General features: G+C 36.3%; 1 protein-coding gene across 9 annotated transcripts in view; it reads left to right on the top strand.

Moving 5' to 3' along the window:
* Positions 1-23,597, top strand: part of MTX2 (metaxin 2) — a 77,536-nt gene that overhangs the window by 46,972 nt on the left and 6,967 nt on the right. For 7 of the 9 annotated variants that reach the window (XM_042243691.2, XM_004004561.5, XM_042243686.2 and 4 more), the window contains 6 exons: positions 15,022-15,094; positions 17,834-17,910; positions 19,545-19,637; positions 20,123-20,161; positions 20,532-20,657; positions 21,679-21,755. In XM_042243691.2, the coding sequence (XP_042099625.1) occupies positions 15,034-15,094; positions 17,834-17,910; positions 19,545-19,637; positions 20,123-20,161; positions 20,532-20,657; positions 21,679-21,755 (473 nt within the window). In that variant the 5' untranslated portion in view covers positions 15,022-15,033. Of the gene's footprint in view, positions 1-12,222; positions 12,301-15,021; positions 15,095-17,833; positions 17,911-19,544; positions 19,638-20,122; positions 20,162-20,531; positions 20,658-21,678; positions 21,756-23,597 lie in introns of all 9 variants that reach the window. The other 2 variants (XM_060409738.1, XM_042243689.2) reach the window with 1 other exon arrangement.

The raw sequence follows: 23,597 nt of genomic DNA, 5'->3' as shown, positions 1-23,597 counted from the left end.
CCTCATCTATCTGAGCCTGAGTGGCCCACATAGTAAGAGCATCTTTAGTCCAATTTTGGATAAAATTCTGTTTGAATTGAGGTTTGTAAAGCAACACCAGTGACAGCAGCAGTGGTGCAAATAGCTATTAATCCCAGAATGCCCAAAATCACCCATCCAATGAATCATTTAGATTGCCAGAGGAATTTAGTAAGTAACTGGGAAGCAAGTCCAGCCATGGGACCTTCTTTCCAGGGCCGCTGGAGATTTATTGGTAATCACAGACTATGTCGAGATCAAAGAATCAAAAGGGATTCATTTCTTAAGGAAACAGAAGAGTTTAGACAAGTATATAATTTGCAATATATACAAGTTACAGAACGTAAAGTCTTATTGAATTGTAAACTTCCTATAGCTAGAACAAAAGGAAGGGGAACACAAGCTTGTATGAAATATGATTGATTATAACAAAAGAAAGAAATAGTTTCTTTCCATAATGAAAAAAATAGTTTCTATGACTATGATTGGTCCCTGTGAAATGTCCAGTCCAAGTCCCAAGTTCTTTGGTGCTCGCAGCAAGTTTCCAGATGTCCCATTGTTCAGGCCCAATCTTTTTTATCAAGGATGATTCCAGGACAAGGCCACCCAAGAAGCCACCCAACATCAAGCCACCCAAGAAGCCCTTTGTCATGGTAACGCTCTATTGTAGTGTTCAGTTCAGTTCACTTCAGTCGCACAGTCCTGTCTGACTGTTTGCAACCCCATGAATCGCAGCACTCCAGGCCTCCCTGTCCATCACCAACTCCCAGAGTTCACTCAGACTCACGTCCATCGAGTCAGTGATACCATCCAGCCATCTCATCCTCTGTCGTCACCTTCTCCTCCTGCCCCCAGTCCTCCCAGCATCAGAGTCTTTTCCAGTGAGTCAACTCTTCGCATGCGGTGGCCAAAGTACTGGAGTTTCAGCTTTAGCATCTTTTCCTCCAAAGAAATCCCAGGGCTGATCTCCTTCAGAATGGACTGGTTGGATCTCCTTGCAGTCCAAGGGACTCTCAAGAGTCTTCTTCAACACCACAGTTCAAAAGCATCAATTCTTCGGCGCTCAGCTTTCTTCACAGTCCAACTCTCACATCCATACATGACCACAGGAAAAACCATAGCCTTGACTAGACGGACCTTTGTTGGCAAAGTAATGTCTCTGCTTTTCAGTATGCTCTCTAGGTTGGTCATAACTTTTCTTCCAAGGAGTAAGCGTCTTTTAATTTAATGGCTGCAATCACCATCTGCAGTGATTTTGGAGCCCAAAAAGATAAAGTCTGACACTGTTTCCCCATGTATTTGCCATGAAGTGATGGGACCAGATGCCATGATCTTCATTTTTCTGAATGTTGAGCTTTAAGCCAACTTTTTCACTCTCCTCTTTCACCTTCTGCCATAAGGGTGGTGTCATCTGCATATCTGAGGTTATTGATATTTCTCCCGGCAATCTTGATTCCAGCTTGTGCTTCTTCCAGTCCAGCGTTTCTCATGATGTACTCTGCATATCAGTTAAATAAGCACGGTGACAATATATAGCCTTGACGTACTCTTTTTCCTCTTTGGAACCAGTCTGTTGTAGTGTTAGTAACCTTCTAAGCTACTTGACCTTTCTCTTGAGAAACCTATATACAGGTCAGGAAGCAACAGAACTGGACATGGAACAACAGACTGGTTCCAAATAGGAAAAGGAGTACGTCAAGGCTGTATATTGTCACCGTGCTTATTTAACTGATATGCAGAGTACATCATGAGAAACGCTGGGCTGGAGGAAGCACAAGCTGGAATCAAGATTGCCGGGAGAAATATCAATAACCTCAGATATGCAGATGACACCAGCCTTATGGCAGAAAGTGAAGAGGAACTAAAGAGCCTCTTGATGAAAGTAAAAGAGGAGAGTGGAAAAGTTGTCTTAAAGCTCAACATTCAGAAAACGAAGATCATGGCATCTGATCCCATCACTTCATGGGAAATAGATGGGAAACAGTGAAACAGTGTCAGACTTTATCTTTTTGGGCTCCAGAATCACTGCAGATGGTGACTGCAGCCATGAAATTAAAAGATGCTTAGTCCTTAGAAGAAAAGTTATGACCAACCTAGAGAGCATACTGAAAAGCAGAGACATTACTTTGCCAACAAACGTCCATCTAGTCAAGGCTATGATTTTTCCATGTATGGATGCGAGACTTGGACTGTGAAGAAAGCTGAGCGTCAAAGAGTTGATGCTTTTGAACTGTGGTGTTGGAGGAGACTCTTGAGAGTCCCTTGGACTGCAAGGAGATCCAACCAGTCCATTCTAAAGGAAATCGGTCCTGGGTGTTCATTGGAAGGACTGATACTAAAGCTGAAGCTCCAGTACTTTGGCCACCTCATGCGAAGAGTTGACTCATTGGAAAAGACTCTGATGCTGGGAGGGTATGGGGGCAGGAGGAGAAGGGGACAACAGAGGATGAGATGGCTGGATGGCATCACCAACTCTATGGACATGAGTTTGAGTAAACTCCGGGAGTTGGTGATGGACAGGAGGCCTGGCATGCTGTGATGCATGGGGTCACAAAGGCTTGGATACGACTGAGCGACTGAACTTAACTGATGCTACTTGAGTAGCATAGTCACACATAGTGTTGTTAATATCATCTGAGCAGTTAGATACCCACATACCATGGGTCCCCAATCAACAATGTTGTAATTGGCCATAAACATTAATTTCCTTGATTTAGCTTGACATTTATCTCAATAAACAGGAGTATATTTAAAGTTTTCTTAAGTAAACCTCTTACATTTTAACTTTTGTCCTTTTCCTAGAGTTTTGGTAGTATTGACATGGTTTTTATAAAAGGACAGGGCAGTAAACAGTCCAAGCAATGTGTGGAAGTTCCTTTTTAGAGGCAGGATGAAAGCCCATGTTTGTCGACTAACATTAGTACATAATTTTGTTGGGCCCATGCATAAAGGAAGGATTTCATAGCCTAGAGATATGTTAATTAGTCTTCTTTCTTCCTCAAAATGAGAGGGCCCCTCCAGGCTCCAAGGAGGGGGCATATGTGTTGAGTCATTAGTGGATATGATTGGTCCTATATCTGTCCATTCTATAACCTACAATAAAAGGGGGTAGGGGTGAGGTATATAAGCCCAATAAGTGTGATCAGTCAAGTCAGCCTGAGTGGGGGAAGCAAAAGCAAGCAAAGCAAGCATAGCGAAAAAATATTTTCAGGATTCTGAGGCATTCCCTGTTGAGAAATCAGATTTTCAGCTTGATTAGTAAGGGTTTTTATCTGTCCCCAAGTAGGGAGATCATAAGGTCTATGACGTCGAGTGCGGCGTTTTTTGGAAATTCTTAAAGCCGCAATGGCTTGTATTGGAATTTCTTCCTCTTGGGGTTTTTGTTGTTTCGTCTCTAGTTTGAATGCTGGGGGCCCCCTTAGGTTGAATCTTCCGAAGAGGAAGCCGTGTGAGTTCGTTGGATCCATCTGGAGAAATACAAGCATACCCCTTTCCCTGTAAGATTAGTTTCCTAGATTTCCATTGATTAGTTAACCTGTCTTGATACCAAATAGGCAAAGGAAGGGAGGTGTCCTTCAATGTCTCGAAATGTTTTTCTGCTTTTGTCAAAATATCTCCTTGTGGTAAGTTTAAAAAATTTAAAACAAATGAAGCTATATTGACAATAGTTATAGGCTTAAAGAATATATTGCGTTGGAATCTAGTAAAGTCTGCTCTGGATAAGGAAGATAAAAGTGTTCCTGTGTATTCTCCCTTATTTAATTTTTTATTTGTAGTTTCACTGTGTAATGTGTTTGTTTAGTTATGTCTTGTGTCTGTGGATTGTAAGGAATGTCTTTAATCTGTTTGATAGAGAATGAATGTAAAAATTGTTTGAAGTGCTTAGAAATATAGGCAGGGCCATTGTCTGTTTTTATAGAATTAGGTGTTCTCATTATTGTAAAGTAAGCTAACAGGTGGGTTATAACACATTGTGTAGTTTTACCTCGGAGAGGTGTGGCCCATATAAAAGAAGAGTTTTTATCTATCGAGACATATAAGAAGGAAGAGGAAGAAAGTTCAGGGCAATGAGTTACATCAATTTGCCATAAAATTCTCTTTCATTTGTCATAAGCCTTTTTTATATTTTTGTATTCATCATTTACTTTCATGCATTGGAGAAGGAAATGGCAACCCACTCCAGTGTTCTTGCCTGGAGAATCCCAGGGATGGGGGAGCCTGGTGGGCTGCCGTCTATGGGGTCGTACAGAGTCGTACATGACTGAAGCGACTTAGCATAGCATTCATCATTTTATTTGCTATTTCTTATATCTTTTTATTGAAAACATATATCTTTACTTTTCTTTAGCAACTATGAAGTGTCTTGTATATTAGCATTTTATAGATTGGTGAATATATTTATTATATTACATTATATATTATGTATGTTTTATTATATATATATTTATTAATAGTCTAACATCTCTTTAGTTTTTCTGTAAGAAAAGCTTTTTGTAAGAGGAAGTTAGTATTCAGTAATTAATGTTTTAAAATCTGAGTTTATTTGGAAATGACCTAGCTATTTAATAAACTTTTATCATTTAGTTTAGTGCAATTCTAGAAATTCAAGTTAGGCTAATGCAAGGAGATCCAACCAGTCTATTCTGAAGGAGATCAGCCCTGGGATTTCTTTGGAAGGAATGATGCTAAAGCTGAAACTGTAGTACTTTGGCCACCTGATGCGAAGAGTTGACTCATTGGAAAAGACTCTGATGCTGGGAGAGACTCGGGGCAGGAGGAGAAGGGGACGACAGAGGAGGAGACAGCTGGATGGCATCACCAGCTCGATGGACGTGAGTTTGAGTGAACTCTGGGAGTTGGTGATGGACAGGGAGTCCTGGTGTGCTGCGATTCATGGGGTTGCAAAGAGTCGGACACGACTGAGCAACTGAACTGAACTGAACTGAGGTACAATAAAAGTATTATATAATGTTGATGATTTAAGACATGAGTTAATTAGATTAGCAAACAATTATATTTAAATTCTATTCATATTTAAATAAACATTATGTTTAATATTGTATATTTTTCAGTGCATGTGAACTTGAATTTATCAATAGAGCTCATTGACTTCATATTATCCAAAAACAAAGACATACATTGAGACATAGATAATTTTAGGTAGACAGACAGATACAGGTTTCTGCTTGAAATTTAAAATATCTTTTATATGTGTGTGTGTGTATATATATATATATATATACACACACACATAGATTTTTTTTTTTTCTGAGTTCCACCAATTTGTGTATGGCTGGAGTCCCAGATAGAGTGGGCTGTGTATCCCAAGCACATGATAAGAGTTAACTTTAGGTTTTTTTCTTAGGCCTGTTTTTGTTTCCCAGGCAGAATTGGAGCTCCAAAAAAGTATTTTAACAAGTTAACCTTTTCCTAACTGCATGTGTAAGAAGATCTAGTTTTGCAATTTCAAGAAATATTTTATTTTAATCAGTTTTCTCTGGAGTCTAAAGAATATCATGGCCATTCAGTGTCAAAAATATCATTTCTCTTTTTTGCAGTTACAGTATATTATTAATGATATATGCATGCGGGAATTGCTGTCACATTAAATGTAAAGCCTTGGCTACAAAATTGTGACAAATAGGACTGTTAAGCATACCTTGAGTAACACAGTCTATTGAAATCTTTTATGAGGCCTGATATGATTAGACTAAGGGAGAGAGAAAGTGAATCTCTCCCGGTCTAAAGGGTGTAAAGGTATATTAAAAAAAGCAATCTTGTAAATAAGTAGTAATAATGTACCAATTTTGAGGAATAGTAGTAGGTGATGGGATCCCTGGTTGTAATGCACCCATAGGTTTCAAAGTTGCATTAACTTTTCTAAGGTCTGTTAAGAGATGCCATTTGTTAGATTTCTTTTTTATAACAAAAATAGAGTTTCAAGGAGAGCAAGTTTCCTCAATATGTTTTAATTCTAATTGTGTGTTTGTAAGTTCTTTAGTAGCCTGTAATTTTTCTTTTGTAAGGGGCATTGCTTTGTCCAAATAGGCTCGTCGTTCTTCAAAGTTATTTTAATAATTGCTTTGTTTGTTAAATGAGCAGTGGCCCTTAGGAAAAATGTGAAATGTATATATGAGTTTGCCATTGCATAAGTAAGTCCTTTCCTATTAGATTAAGGGGTGCATCTATCACATAAGGTCTTAATGTTGCAGGCTTGCCTTTTGGTCCCTTCACATGGGTAGATTTGAACATTTTGATTAATTTCTTGTACTTTGGTTTGAGAAATTCCTGCAATTTGGCAAGAGACTTTTTTGTATAGGCCAGGATTTGGGCCATAAGTGTTTGGAAATAATAGTAATATTAAGACTAGATCCAGTGTTGAGGAGACCAGCAAATCTTTTACCATTAATTTTGATATTTATATTTAAGAAGAGGTGGCAAGAATACACAGAAGAACTGTACAAAAAGATCTTCATGACCCAGATAATCATGATGATTTGATCACTAATCTAGAGCCAGACATCTTGGAAGGTGAAGTCAAGTGGGCCTTAGAAAGCATCACTACAAAGAAAGCTACTGGAGGTGATGGAATTCCAGTTGAGTTGTTTCAAATCCTGAAAGATGATGCTATGAAAGTGCTGCACTCAATATGCCAGCAAATTTGGAAAACTCATCAGTGGCCACAGGACTGGAAAAGGCCAGTTTTCATTCCAATCCCAAAGAAAGGCAATGCCAAGGAATGCTCAAACTACCAAACAGTTGCACTCATCTGACATGCTAGTAAAGTAATGCTCAAAATTCTCCAAGCCAGGCTTCAGCAATACGTGAACCATGAACTCCTTGATGTTCAAGCTGGTTTTAGAAAAAGCAGAGGAACCAGAGATCAAATTGCCAACATCTGCTGGATCATGGAAAAAGCAAGAGAGTTCCAGAAAAACATCTATTTCTGCTTTATTGACTATGCCAAAGCCTTTGACTGTATGGATCACAATAAACTGTGGAAAATTCTGAAAGAGATGGGAATACCAGACCACCTGACCTGCCTCTTGAGAAATCTGTATGCAGGCCAGGAAGCACCAGTTAGAACTGGACATGGAACAACAGACTGGTTCCAAATAGGAAAAGGAGTACATCAAGGCTGTATATTGTCACCCTGCTTATTTAACTTCTATGCAGAGTACATCATGAGAAACGCTGGACTGGAAGAAACACAAGCTGGAATCAAGATTGCCAGGAGAAATATCAATAACCTCAGATATGCAGATGACACCAGCCTTACGGCAGAAAGTGAAGAGGACCTAAAAGCCTCTTGATGAAAGTGAAAGAGGAGAGTGAAAAAGTTGGCTTAAAGCTCAACATTCAGAAAATGAAGATCATAGCATCCAGTCCCGTCACTTCATGGGAAATAGATGGGGAAACAGTAGAAACAGTGTCAGACTTTATTTTGGGGGGCTCCAAAATCGCTGCAGATGGTGACTGCAGCCATGAAATTAAAAGACGCTTACTCCTTGGAAGAAAAGTTATGACGAATCTAGATAGTATATTCAAAAGCAGAGACATTACTTTGCCGACTAAGGTCTGTCTAGTCAAAGCTATGGTTTTTCCTGTGGTCATGTATGGATGTGAGAGTTGGACTGTGAAGAAAGCTGAGCACTGAAGAATTGATGCTTTTGAACTGTGGTGTTGGAGGAGACTCTTGAGAGTCCCTTGGACTGCAAGGAGATCCAACCAGTCTATTCTGAAGGAGATCAACGCTGGGATTTCTTTGGAAGGAATGATGCTAAAGCTGAAACTCCAGTACTTTGGCCACCTCATGTGAAGAGTTGACTCATTGGAAAAGACTCTGATGCTGGGAGGGATTGGGGGCAGGAGGAGAAGTGGACAACCGAGGATGAGATGGCTGGATGGCATCACTGACTCGATGGACGTGAATCTGAGTGAACTCCTGGAGATGGTGATGGACAGGGAGGCCTGGCGTGCTACCATTCTTGGGGTCGCAAAGAGTCAGACACGACTGAGCGACTGAACTGAACTGGGCATATTCAGATACCAGTGATGTCCATAAGAATTGTTTTTGATCTGTACTGCTGAGTCCGCCTGTCCATACATTATTAAAGGAGTTAATAAGAAGTAAAAGAAGTAATTGAGCAATTTTGTCCCCCTTTTTGAATTGTTATAGAATCTGAGATGACATCATAATTTGAATCTCTCCTTTACAGTTTGAATCAATTATTCCAGGGTGAAGAGTAATTCCTTTAGAAGTCAAACTAGATTGGCCAAGTAAAAGACTGGAGGTTTGTGGGGGCAGGGGACCAAAAAGTCCAGTAGGTATTTTAGAAGGGACTGCTTGAGGGTAAAGGAAGAAATCATTTAGGGCTGGTGTATTGACAGCAGCACTGCCGGATGTTGAGGGTTTGAAGGAAAAGATGGAATTTGCCCCTGGTTTTTGTTGAAGCAGACTTGGGGGGCCCCCTGCTTGGAGTTTCCTGGAATAGGTTTTCTTTCAGTATCAAATTTAAATTTACAATCTTTGGCCCAGTGCATTCCTCTATGGCAGCAAGGGCAGATTTTTGTAGGTTTTTTATTAGCCTTCAGGCAGTCCCTTTTTAAATGGTTTTTATCTGTCCCTGTTCGGGCTCCACTTCTTGGGGTCCTTTAATGGATTGGAACCTGGTGGTCTGGAGTCGACGATAAGAAAGTGAAAGAGAGAGAGAGAGGGAGAGAGAGAGAGAGAAAGAAAGAAAGACAGACACGAGGACCCAAGCTCTGATGGAGCAAAGGTGCTTTAATGATGTTTCTGTGAGTATATATAGGCTGTTGTACAAGAAATTTCTTTCGACAATAGGTATAGCAGTCGTTACCAAGGGAACAAGGGATTAATAATGGTCACAAGGTCAGGAGACAGTCCATATCTCAAGAAAGGGGATCGAGACTCAGCAGCTTTGTCATAAGGAGAATGTTTACTGAAGGAGATTCAAGCCTGTCTCATCCTATGACCTCAGTCCTGGGAGCGGCTTGCTGTTCCTCTCATTTCTGGCAATAGAAACTGATAAGGAACAGAGGATTTATGAGAAACAGCACATAGGAATCCTCCTGTTAAACATTCCCTGACATGTTCCTGTTTCATTCTTTAATTTAAATTCATCTATTGAATTTCACTGTGAAATTTAATTTCCCCTTTACAGCTCTTTCCCATCTTCCCCATAGTTCTCTAACTATGGGGTTAAATTAATATTCAGTGTTTATATTATAATTAGAATGTAAATATTGATCCTAGCTGAGTGGCTTGGTGTGCAATGGACATATTCTTTCTATATGATTTTTTTTCCCTTTGAGTAAATAATTGCTTTATCTAATTCATTTGGGTAATTTTCTCTTCTATACTCTGAACTGTAAAACTTTCCCTCACAGTAGTCAAACACATCATGTCTTTTATTTATTTCTTTCTTGGAAATATTACCTTTGTACTTTAAATGAAATGGTTCCTTTCTTGGTAGGCTTCAGAAATGTTTTCCTATGACTGCTATTCAATATCATTCAGGGAATTCTCTTTTCCTTTTTTTTAAATGTTGGAGCCCCTAATTTTCTGCATTCTGTGCTCGTTTTTTCTTGATTTATTATTTTTATTTTGGCTTTTTAATGACCTTGCTTGTATTGTGTTGTTTTTATTCTATCCACACTCGATTGATACCTTAGCCACATGGAGAATTTTAGGTTGGCAAGATTTTCCCTTAGAATTTGGAAGGCCTTTTGTCATCTGCTAGCATTTGGAATTGCTATTAAGATATTCAGTGTCATCTCAGTCCCTTGTATGCTTTGCTTTTTTTCTTTCCCCCCCTTTTCTTTGTTTCCTTTTTTCCTTTTCCTTTTTTTCTTCTTTCTTCCCTCACTCCCTCCTTTCCTTTCTACCTATATGCCTTGAGTAGATTCATTCATCTCTCTGTACTCCTGTTTTCTTATCTTAAAATAGGGAATTTTTTTTGTTTTTTTTTTTTTTTTTGGTATCTACCCCATAGAGTAGAGCTTTTATGTAAGTACCTGGGACACAGTAAGTGCTCAATAAATATTAACCATTATAAATTTTCTTTGAAGTTGCTCTCTGCTTTCTGCCTTTTCTGTTTCCTTTCCCCTCCTTTTTCTGTGGTTTGTTTTGGCTCTGTGTGTTTGAGGCTATTCTCAAATATCTCTTGATCTCTGCTAGCAATTTATATTTAAGACTGAGGCACTAAAAAGCTGATGGGGGATTTTTGACATGTGGGCTCCACTATAGACTGACTGCACAGTTTGCTACTATTTTTTTGGCCATTACCTTAAATGGCCACCTACCCATCAGAATTGGCAGGTGTTTTCTATGGAAAGAGAGTCTATAAGGACTAAATTTGGCTGCCAGTGTTTGGGAGCTGAGAGAGTGACGCTTCAGCGTGCATACGTTCCCTTCCCTTTCTTTTCATTGTTACTCTCCATGAGGGCCATCGGGTTTGGTTCTTCCGGAGGATGAACCTGTGAATTTTGCCAGGTTGGGGATGGGCCGGTTGTCTGATGGCTTTCATGCAGTTCTCCTGTTTTCACTGCTTTATCTCGCCTCTGCCTGCTGTGGTACTTGGCCTCCAGTTTTGGAGTCTTCTAGTTTCTGCGATGCAAATGGATTGTTTTTCCCCTCGCTGTGCTCTTGGGTTTCAGCTTCCCCTGCCCTGCAAAGTCTGCTTTTGTTCTTAGAAAAACGGGCTGACACCTCTGGTCTGCTTTGGTGTCTCCTCTTCCATTCTTGGTGTTTTTCTGAGCTTATATGCTTTCTGTTTCTTCACTGTTATTTCATTGGATTTTTTTGAAAGGTTGCAGAGATAAATATAGAACTTCAATCCTTCATATTTAACTGGTTGTCGATGATCTAATGTTACTTTTTCCTGTGAGTTTTTTTTCAGAAATAAAAAAAATATACCAACACTCTACCCCTTCAATGAATTTTTTTGTGTGCTATGAATTTAATTAATTCATTCAATATGTTGAAACTACATCAAGTTTATTAAATTTCAGGGTCTCAGCAGTTAGGTGCTGGGTATTATGTTCTGTGTGTGTGTGTGTGTGTTAAAAAATTCCTACCATGTCATGTATTTAGACAGTCAGTGAATTTATATTCAAAGAATTAATACATTTAATAGCTGTGGTTTTATTTAATTTATTAATTCTAAAGTCTTAGTTTTCACTTTTTAATAAACTTACCTGACCATTTTGTCAATTCGGATTGCTCAGCAAATGAGTAAACCCTATCCTAGGTCTTTCTGAAATTGAAAATATTATGGTATTTAATGTGTCACTGTCATCAAAAGGTGATTGATCACTTGCAGGATTTGTGGACACTGTAATACTATGCAGGCTGTTTTTATAATATTTAGCCTAATCTCTTTCAGATGATGTCAGCCTCTTTTGCTTAGATGTCTTTTATGCACTGATTGCCATTGCAAAAGACCCATGCTGTCCACTAGAACTTTCTGTGATGATGGAAATGTTCTGTTATTTATACTGTTCAATAAATGTGATAGCCACTAGCCACATGTGGCTGTTGAGCACATGAAATGGCTAGTACAATTGAGGAGCTGAAATAGACTTTTCAACTTTTGTCAACTTAAATTTATGTTAAATAGCCACAGATGACTAGTGGCTTCCATATTAGCACAGTTATAAGTCATTGTTCTTCTAGGATGTGCTAACTTTTTGATTTAAGTTATTTTATGTTGTCAGTCACTTGAATTAGTTTGGAATAATGTATCCAACAGAGGAATAGGAGTTGACTGAGTTATCCTGACTTTTCTTATTATTATTGGAACTACATTTTTCTTTGGATTTACATAAGAATAAAAATATCCAGATTGCTATTTCAGAGTTGAAAATAAAATGTGTTTTAGGTTGGTGTATCATGCTTGTTTTATTTGGAGTATTTGAGAGGCAGATAAGAGATTGAAAATGCAAGTGAAAGGTGAAAGTACTGTTTTGAAACCTCAGAGATTTTTCTCCTAGCCTACAAGAGAAAGGAGAAATACTGTGGAATCAAAGTCTGGTTTGGATTTAGAGTTTTTATATTCTTAAAGACAGTCATGGTAATGTTTTGTTTTGCATTTTTAATGTTTGGATGAAAATACTGTGTTTGTGACCTCAGATGTCTTTATGATTAATTCAGATTAATTCAGAAAATTTCTTTTGAATCAGGGATGAAGAATAATTGCACTGAATGCTATAACATTAATCTTTGGCTAAGTAGAATTGTGGCATCAGTTGAGGTCTGTGGTAAGTTGAATATTGTTAAATTGGTCAAAATTAAGTCAGTTTTTTTTTTTAGTAAAGAAGTAAAAATTTCATAAGGCTGAAAACATGGCTTTGATTGTAGAGCATTAAAATTTTGCTTAACCTTTTTTAGTGAAACAGAGCTTTTTGGAATAATGATTAGTGTAGTTACCAATACATGGAGGTTAGCAAAATATATTGTATTTGCTATTTTATGTAGTATTATGACTGTGGCTTGTGGCTCAGCTGGTAAAGAATCTGCCTGCAGTGTGGGAGACCTGGGTTCGATGCCTGGGTTGAGGAGATCCCCCGGAGAAGGGAAAGGCTACCCACTCCAGTGTTCTGGCCTGGAGAACTCCATGGGCCGTATAGTCCATGGGGTTGCAGGGAGTCGGACATGACTGAGCAAGTCTCCCTTTCATGACTTAAGTCACAACTGAATATTTATTATGATCTTCAAGAAGATATTTCAAGCGGTTCTTTCCAATTCTTTTTGTTCTTCTGAAGCCTAAAACCCCTCCACGTCCTTCATTCTCAGTTTCTCCTCCCATTTCACAGAATGTGGCACTCCCTCATTTTCCCATCCTCACTTATCAGCTTATAGTCATCATCACTGATTCTGACCACCCCTTGCAAGTACACTGAAAAAGTGTCCTGTTTCCTAGGGGGAAAAAAACGATGCTTCCATCTATGCTCTTAGTTCATTACTTTTTATCTTCTGTTACTCGTATATCAGTTATTACCTGGTTCTTGTCATTCCAGCCTATTTCCACTGTTTTTTCCCGCTATATATGGTTTAATGAGCTCAACTTTTTTCTTATCATTGGGTACAGATACATATGCAATGAAGAGAGTTGATCCTTCTTAATTCCTTTCTCCCTTTTCTTCTGTCTTCTCGAAAGATCTCTTTATACTTATTTTAATTCTTTCCTTAGCAGTCTGTGTTTTAACAAGCCTTCCGCATGATTCTGATACACACTGAAGCTTGAGAACCACTGCCTGCAGTCCATACTTGTGGATTAACCAAGAAACTCACTATTGTTGTTATAAATTGGGAGCGTAGGTTATAGTTTTTAGAGGACTGTTAATGTATACTTACACAGACATAGAGAGTCTATGGTTGGATGAGTTGTTCTTTAAACCTGTAAACAGTTATTGTTGGTCAATTAGGTAGGATTAGGTTTGGCTGTTAGTTTTGGAAAACCCAAAATAGCAATGGCTTAAAAAAGAGGATTCTTTCTTTCTCTTTCTCTCTCTCTTTTTTAATACAACTAATCCAGGTTTGGTGACTGCATGATTTTCAAAGACTTAAGCTTCTTTGCTCTAATTGTTGCTCTACCACCTTCAACACTCAGCTTCTGCTATGATTCAGTTTGGCTACTGTAGCTATATAATCAGCCCTTTCACATTCTAGTCAGCATGAAGGAAAAAGAGGAGCGGTCATATCTCTTCTTTTTAAAGACACTTCACTTCACTTGCCCAAACTTTAAGTCCCATGAGCCAGAATTTAGACACTGGTCACACCCAGTTGTAAGGAAGCTTTGGAAATAAAGTTGTTACTTCACGCAGCATTGTGTGAAAATATAATTAGTGATTTAAAAAATTGTATAGCATTATGTGGTTTGTGTTTACCATAAATGATTTACCCGTTCCCTATTGTTAGACAGTTAAGTTGCTTATAAAGTTTTGTGGCTAGTTTTGTTGTTCAGTTGCTCGGTCATATCTCCTGCTCCTTGCAATCCCATGGACTGCAGCATGCCAGGCTTCCCTGTCCTTCACTGTCTCCTGGAGTTTGCTCAGACTCACGTCCACTGAGTCGATGTCAGTTTCAGCATCAGTCCTTGCAATGAGTATTCAGGCTTGATTGCCCTTAGGATTGACTGGTTTGATCTCCTTGCAGTCCAAGGGACTCTCAAGAGTCTTCTCCAGAACCACAGTTCAAAGGCATCAATTCTTTGACGCTCAGCCTTCTTTATGATCCAGCTCTCACATCCGTACATGACTACTGGAAAAACCATAGCTTTGGCTTTGTGGACCTTTGTCTGCGAAGTGATGTCTCTGCTTTTTAATACACTGTCTGGGTTTGTCATAACTTTTCTTCCAAGGAGCAAGCACTTTTTACATTCATGGCGGCAGTCACTCTCCACAGTGATTTTGGAGCCCAAGAAAATAAAGTCCCTTATACATTTTTTGTTGCTATAAACAAAGTAAAAATAAACAATTCTCTGTCTTTAAAAAGTGAATTAGTGAGCATAAAAGCTGCATGTTAGGATGTTGAGTATTGTTGGAGAGAACTTTGAAGTAGTAAAAAAAAAAAAAAACAGTTTGAGAGTTTCCACCTAAGACGAAGATAAGAATCCTAAGAGAGTAGTGGAATTAAGTGATAACATACAAAGTTTGGACTTTCAGTCATCTGTTGTAGAAAATTAAAGAAATACACAGTATTGCTGACTTAACTAATGCAGTAAAATGTGGATAACTTACATTTAAGTATATAAATGCTTTAAGCTTCATACATTTACTTGAGTCTGAGTCATATGTATTGATCTGTTAGTATTGAAATGACATTTTATTTTTGTTTTAGAGTACAAATCTTTCACTTTAAATTGATTTATTCTTTTCCTTTTCCTGAGCTTTACTTAAGTTTAGAAAAGAAATAAAATGTTGTGTTCTAATATGCATATACTTTCATTAGACTTACTATAGATTTCTTTTGATTGACAGGCCTTTTTGCAAATGTGTAATCTGCCTATCAAAGTGGTCTGCAGGGCAAATGCAGAATATATGTCTCCATCTGGTAAGTGTTTTTTTTTTCCCCTCCTCTGTTAATACTCTGCATTGATAGAATTGCAGTGATAGTCCAGTTTGTACCTAGATTTTTAAAAAATGCCTACATTATACTGTAGTCTGTTAATCATATAATAGCATTGTGGCTAAGAGAAACAATATACATATTTCAATTAGAAATACTTTATTGCTGAAAAAAATGCTAACCATTATCTGAGCCTTCCATGAGTCAAAACCTTTTTGCTGGTGGAGGATCTTTCCTCCATGTTGATGGCTGCTAACTGATCAGGGTGGTGGTTGCTGAAGGCTGGGGTGGCTGTCTTAAAGTGTATCTTAAAGTAAGATAACACTGAAGTTTGCCTCATTGATTGACTCTTCCTTTCACAAATGATTTCTCTGTAGCATGTAGTGCTATTTGATAGCATTTTACCCCACAGTAGAGCTTCTTTCAGAACTGGAGTCAGTCTTCTCAAATCCTGGTGTTCTTTTATAAACTAACTTTATGTAATATTCTCACTCCTTTATTGTCATTTCAACAGTCTAAACAACATCTTCACTAAGAGTACATTCCATTTCAAGAAACCACTTTCTTTGCTCATCTATAAGCAGCAACTCTTCATCCTTCAAGGTTTTATAACAGAATAATAATAAAAATGTTATTGTAAAAATGAATTATTGTGAAAATTACTAAAATATGATACAGAGACATAAAGTAAGCAAATGCTGTTGGAAAAATGGCACCAATATACTTAGTCAATGCAGGGTTGCCGCAAACCTTCAGTTTGTAACAATGCTCAATATTTGCAAAGCACAATAAAGCAAAGTGCAGTAAGATGAGGTATATATAAGCTCTTTGTTCCAAGAACTCCAAACTGGATATCGGAAATGAGAAATACACTTTGCTCTCAAAATGTGCCACCCCAAAATACTCTTCAGTCTGCACATTCATTCACAGGTAGTTTTCATTCTGTAATCATATTATCTCAGAGGACCTGCACTATTTCTAGCAGTATAGTAGTTGCAAAGATTTTATCCCAAGTTAAAAAAAGAATGTGATCTAATGCTTGTGCAGATTAGATTTTTTTCTTCTCTTTTGCAAGATTTATAAAGCAGTAGAAAAAAAGAATGCAGAATTCAGTGTTTTTATATTGGTAAATGGAAATGTCTTCTAAATTCATTTGCTGAGTTGTATTCCAAAAGGCCTGCGTTTCCTTTGTACTGTTATCCTATGGATGCAGATGAAGCTTTTGTTGGTGCAGTGCACCTCATCCATGACCCTCAGTCTGTCTGAGCCGGAGAGGAGTGAATCTATTGAAAAGGACCATGAAGAAGCCTGCTGTTAGTGCGAACTCTGTTTGAACTAGGTCTGACAGAGTTTCATCCTCTAGCATTTTAGGTAGACTTTATTACTGTTTGGAGATTGTCATCTCTGATAATTTCACCAGTTATTAGTATTTATAAAATTAAAATATTACTTTTTAATGTGATATTTACTTAGAGACGCCAATTTTTCTCTAAGTTAAATTAATTATTTTAATTGGAGGCTAATTACTTTACAATATTGTGGTGGTTTTTGCCATACATTGACATGAATCAGCCATGGGTGTACATGTGTTCCCCATCCTGAACCCCCCTCCCACCTCCCTCCCCATCCCATCCCTCTGGGTCATCCCAGCGTACCAGCCCTGAGCACCCTGTCTCAAGCATCGAACCTGGACTGGCGATCTGTTTCACATATGATAATATACATGTTTCAGTGCTCTTCTCCCAAATCATCCCACCCTCACCTTCTCCCACAGAGTCCAAAAGTCTGTTCTTTACATCTGTGTCTCTTTTGCTGTCTTGCATATATGGTCATTGCTACCATCTTTCTAAATTCCATATATATGCGTTAATGTACTATGTTAGTGTTTTTCTTTTTGACTTACTTCACTCTGTATAATAGGCTCCAGTTTCATCCACCTCATTAGAACTGATTCAAATGCATTCTTTTTAATGGCTGAATAATATTCCGTTGTGTATATGTAGCACAGCTTTCTTATCCATTCGTCTGCCAATGGACATCTAGGTTGCTTCCATGTCCTGGCTATTATAAACAGTGGAGAAGCCAGTTTTTATAAGCATACTATTTCTTCTTTTTTCCCCACATGTGTTGGGAGCAAACTTTGTATTATAATTCATAAGCTAGCATACTTTCAAAGATTGTTATTCACTTAATTCCTGATATTTTTGAGTCAGATACATTTATTAATGTACCATTATGTGCTAAACAATTGACCTCAATGGTTGTCTGAGATACGAAAGTAGTAGATGTAAAAAAAAAAGTCTTTATAAATATTGTTTAAATGTGGATTGATTTATTGTAATCTGAAGGGAAGGCCTAGTTAAAGTTTTAAAAATCTATCAGTCATGAAACAATGTCCAGGCTTTGTTCATATAATTCGAATAATTAGTATTTACTGCTGCATACTGATTTGTTAGTGTTAGCTCTGAAAAGGGAGCGTTACGTTATTATATGTGAGTGAGAGCTCTCAAAATGAATCTTGTCTCTTTCTTTTATTTTAAAATTAGCAATTGATGTTAGAAAATTATTAGAATTTAATATACATGCTTAACTGTAATTCTAAAAAGTCATAATGTTACAAAACTCTGTATAAATAAGATACAACCAAGTGTTGTGCTGATCTCCTTTTCAGCACAAATTTTAATTTACTGGTCATGTTCTCACATTGTTTTTCCCCTTCCACAGGTAAAGTACCTTTTATTCATGTAGGAAATCAAGTAGTATCAGAACTTGGTCCAATAGTCCAATTCGTTAAAGCCAAGGTAATAAAGAAGATATTAAATGGATTTGATCACAGTTACTCTTAAATAGGTCATTCATCATCTTTAGTGTGTCGTAGCATTTACATTGATTTTAACCTAGTTTTATAAAATGCTGATATAAACTATTGGAGAAATATTCTGAAGAGTTTTTTTTTTTCCTTTTATAATGTAAATCAATGGCAAAAGAGGCCATTTGATCTTTACAATATGAGAGATAATTTTCTCATTCATGTTTATGAGAATTTTGGTCACAAATGAAAACTATTAGGTTGTTGTAAAATATCAGGTTAACTTTTGAGAAGGAAGTTATAGAATGTTTACAGGTTGAATGTACTCCTTTACCCATTATTCAGTTTAGATTTTAATAGTTATCAAAGAACAACCTCTGTTAACATTTTGGGGGACATCCATCCAGAATTTTTTTTGCATATGTAGAAAAATATAAGTAATACTATTAGTCTTATTTTGAAACCTGCCTTTTAAAATCATCAATATGTTTAGAAATTCTTCCATTTTAATGACTATAGATATGTATTATCCTTTTAAATTGTTGTATAGTATTCTTATGTCTTCAGTTCAGTTCAGTCCCTCAGTCGTGTCTGACTCTTTGCAACCCCGTAGACCACAGCACACCAGGCCTCCGTGTCCATCACCAACTCCCGGAATCTACTCAAATCCATGTCCATTGAGTTGGTGATGCCATGCAACCATATCACCATCTGTTGTCCCCTTTTTCTCTGCCTTCAATCTTTCCCAGCTTCAGGTTCTTTTCCAGTGAGTCATTTCTTCCCATCAGGTGGCCAAAGGATTGGAGTTTCAGCTTCACCATCAGTCCTTCCAATGAATATTCAGGACTGATTTCCTTTAGGATGGACTGGTTGGATCTCCTTGATGTCCAAGGAACTCTCAAGAGTCTTCTCCAACACCGCAGTTCAAAAGCATCTTTTGTATTAGAATTTTTTTACTTAATTCTTTATTGATGGACACATAAGTTGTTGGCAACTTTTTGCTGTTATTGAGTGCTAAGATAAATATTCTTTTATGTACACCTTTGTACACTTGTTAAACTATCTCCTTAGCATAAATTCCTAAGAGTGATATTACAGTGTTATAGGGTATACATTTTAAAAATTTTACAACAGATCATCAGATTGAACTAAAGTTTATACTATTTTATAAGTCTACTCATTACTGTAGTGTATTAGCATTTAAAAATTAGTGTCTTTTTCCCTATCCTTTACTAATAACACTTCAAAAAAATCTTTGACCACTTTATAAGTAACACATGTCAATCTTTTGGAATTTATTTTATTACTAAGGTTTAGTGTCTTAAAAAAACACAGTTTACTGACCATCCTTGTTTTCTTCTTTGGTGAAATAATAAATTTTATCTCTTGAATGATACATTTTTATAATGATGAGTAAATACTTCTTATAATATTTTATAGTCATAGCAGAGTATTATTTTTTCATAATTTTCACATAAAATAATTATGTTTTAGGGACATTTTGAAAACTAATCCTTTGGACATCTGCAGTAAAACATTGATGTTGTATTACTTGGTAGTAAGATAACTGAAAGTTTTTGTATGTTTAATATGATGCTCTTTAAAATTTTTTTAAATTCCCTTTAGGGCCATTCTCTTAGTGATGGGCTGGATGAAGTCCAAAAAGCAGAAATGAAAGCCTACATGGAATTAGTCAACAATATGCTGTTGACTGCAGAGGTATAACAGAAGATAATAGTCCTTGAAAATAAGCTTTTTCTCTCATAAAAGATTATCTTTCTTATGGCTTATTTTAAAGTTACTGAAATAAAGGAAAACAGTCAAGTAAACTCTAGGGCTAGTATGGTTACCCAGATTATTTAATCATTATATTTGAATAAGTTACCTGTTTTTTCATGTCTAGTTTTTTCTTTTTGTAAACAGGAGTGATCATTTTATTTTGGTCTTGTGAAGTTTTCTTAAATAATATCCGTAAAATACTCTAATGGCATTTAGAGATATATTTTATGAATAAAAAGTATTTTTTTAGGTACCATCATTAAGCTTAATAATTCCGTGTAGAACATTAGCCAAGGGGGGAAAAATGTTCACATATGTGACTTCAATGATATTGGTTTATAAAACTTACTCTGGCAAGAAATAACTTACTTTATCCATTTTCTCTTTGATATGCTGAAGTTTTGGTGACTGTTTTTTTTTCCTAGCTGTATCTTCAGTGGTGTGATGATGCTACTGTAGGAGAGGTGAGTGGTTCTGCAGCATTTATCTTAATTAAAATTTAATGAAAAAACACTTTTGCTCAGAATCATAAGTCCCTGCTCATAAATGAAACATTGTGGTTTGTACCATTAGTGATATAGTTTTTCACTTAACTTTAATTTTGCTTGCACATACATTTTAGGGAAGCTATGTGTTGTTTGATATAACTGGTTGCAAAGTGCATAAAAGTTTATATATTTATAAAGGGAATCATTTAAAATTTTAATTTTAAGATTGCTATGTTTTTGAGATGCTATGTTTTTGTTTCTCTGAAAATATATTTCCTCTAGAAATCTATTTGTGAAAATACTTTATTTTTAGGATCTCAATTTTAACATAATCTTTTTGCTTTAGATCACTCATGCTAGGTATGGATCTCCCTACCCTTGGCCTCTGAATCATATTTTGGCCTATCAGAAACAGTGGGAAGTCAAACGTAAGATGAAAGCTATTGGATGGGGTAACAAGACTCTGGACCAGGTCAGTTCAGGTTGAAGTTGATAAAACCCTCAACTTTAATGCATAAAGAAAAAGAATTTTTAAATTCATAGTCCTTTAAAAAAATTCCCAACATAATAAAATTAACAAAACATTTGTTCTTACTTTCTCTGACATGAAGTAGTTTACTGTTTTATAAAAATCACACATGCTTATTGTAAGACAAATTATGTAATACAGAAAACTTCAAAAAGGGAATAAAACTTGCCTTGGATCCTGCCACCTAGAAATTGCCACTGTTAACTATGTGAAGAACATTCTTCTAGATATCTCTTAATAACATTTTTAAAAAGTGGAATCGTATTATACTCGCCACTCTCTAACCTAATATTTTTTCCATTCAGCAATACATTGTGGGCATTTTTTGTGCCAGTAAATATAGATCTGCAGCATCAGGGCTTTAAAAAAAAAACAAAACCCTGTTAAATGCAGTGCTTAAAATTCCTACTTTTCTTTGGTCTTACATTACTGAAGTAGAAAAATTATAAAAATATGAGTTTGAGTATCATTAAGCAGGATACCCCTAGTCCTAGCAAGCCAACCATTGATTTGTACCACTGGCCATGAGGAGGATTGGGTAATTGAAAGGAGCAGAGTAAATAAAATGTTTCCGCTAGTGGAAAACAATCCAAATGCTGCTTATTCATGGTAGATCAGTAGTGTCATCCTTATGAAGCAGATTTTTAAATATATGTGAAATCATTTGATTATTTGGATTCAGGAAAACTTTTATAGGGAGTAGAGTATTGAGATAAAAACTTTCTTGATCATAATCCTTATGAGTAACTTAAATGTACTTGCATTTAAAGGAAATTTGTTCTCAAATTTTCGTATTTCTTATATAGAAAGTATTACTTATGCTCTCTCTGTGGTCTCTTGTCTGATTTACAAACCTAAAAGGTTACCTAAATTTATTATAAGCTATGTTACAAATGAAGTTTTAGACACATTGTATTGCTTGCTAATTTAAATGTTTTTCTTTGGGGTCTGTTGCTTGTGTTAGGTCTTAGAAGATGTAGACCAGTGCTGTCAAGCTCTTTCTCAAAGACTGGGAACACAACCATATTTCTTCAATAAACAGTAAGGATTTTATTCATTTTAATGAATTAGTTTCTTTTCTATATTGTTATTTTATCATGTATATAATATCATTTTGTCATAGAGGAATTGTTTTATCAAGAAGTATTTATGAAAATAGTTACATTAAAATTTATTTTTGCATTCATTAAACATTTAATTTCTTGGGTATCAGGCACAGCAGTAGCTTCTGGGAGACTAAGATTTCTAAAATTTGGTGCTAGCCGTTAAGAATTTTCTCCCGAAGGCAGACATGTAAACCCATCATTATACTATGATATAGAGGTTCTACTAGAAATACGTCAAGATGCTTTATATGGAACTATGACATCTTAAAATTCTGAGCTTGCAAAGTACTATTAAAACATGAAGTGTAGCCATTGTCTGTATAGGCTAATTCCCTGAGGACTAGAAAAGTGAATAAAACTAAACAGTAAAAAATATTGTTGGATGGACAAGTACTATTAGAAACTTTTCTTTTTAAAATTTAATGAAAATATTTGTAAAGCATAGAAATGATTGTGAAGGATATAGATTCAAAATATGTATGTATATATGTGAATTAAGTATTTCATGTTTCATTAAGATAGAATTTTTTGTAATTTGGAAAATAATATCTAATGTAGGCAAAGAATGAATTTTTCCTTTTTTTTTTTTGAAGTTACTATTTTACTATATCAGAATCAATTATCCTGTGATCTAGTTTAAGATGGGTTTAAATAAGCATTTTAGCCTCAGTGGTTTGCTTGGAATCGAATCTTTTTTTAGCTTTAATAAAAATCCCTTGACTTTTAGATTGATAATTTTTAAAAAGATTTATTTGCTATTATTTATTATATCTTCATAGGCATTCATCTGTAGCTATATCAAACATCTTTTGGTAGAGATATTAATATTTGTAGCAAAAATGACAATGATGATAGCTTAGAAATATGTAAGTTATATTAATGTATGTGCTATACAGTTGATATTCAAATAAAATTGGAGTCTGTTGATCTTTGAAGCAGAAAATGTCATAGAGTTCAAACCATGAAATCCTGGTAGGTGAAGCTTCTATAGCTATATGTTCTTACTTTTAGTGATGTTTGCTATATCATGTTTGCTATATGATGCTAGTTGTTTAGTCTCTAATACAGAAGAAATGTATCAGAATGTTTCTGTTGTGTAGTTCCTTTTCTTTCTGATACAGGAATTCATAGGAGCGGAAAAGCTCAAAAAGGGTATATTTAATTAATCCAGCTTGAACATCTGGAAGTTCACAGTTCACGTAATGTTGAATCCTGGCTTGGAGAATTTTGAGTGTTACTTGCGTGTAATTATTTTTAAACTTGTAATTGAAAATTCAAAGTTTAGAATAGGTGTAAAAATAAGGTTTGTAACTGAGAAACTGTTTAACTGGTATTAAGATGTAGGTTTTTGAAATAATTTTATGTTATATGAGACTTAAACATTTTTGTTTTTGAAGTATAGAATAGGTTTAATTTAATTTTATGCAATTGTTTAATAATATTAAAATTTATTTCCCTGTGAATCCTCTGCTTACCCTCTAAACTTAGAATCAGCTTTTCTTCTAGCTTACTTACTAGACATGTTGAGAGGCCTCATGAAAGAAACTTAGTCACTCCTGAGAAGAAAGAGAAAGAGGGTTGAGGGAGCTCTTGCGAGAATTTGTTGTTGCTGTTTAGTGCTAGGTTGTATCTGATTCTTGCGACCCCATGGACTGTAGCCCATCAGGCTCCTCTGGTTCATGGGATTCTCCAGGCAAGAATACTGGACTGGGTTGCCATTTCCTTCTCCAGGGGATCCTCCTGACCCAGGGACTGAACCTGCGTCTCATGCATTGCA

Source organism: Ovis aries, chromosome 2, assembly GCF_016772045.2.
Source record: "Ovis aries strain OAR_USU_Benz2616 breed Rambouillet chromosome 2, ARS-UI_Ramb_v3.0, whole genome shotgun sequence".
Lineage (NCBI taxonomy): Eukaryota > Metazoa > Chordata > Mammalia > Artiodactyla > Bovidae > Ovis > Ovis aries.
The sequence above is the reverse complement of the archived record's forward strand: the minus strand, read 5'-3'. Positions and strand labels throughout refer to the sequence as shown.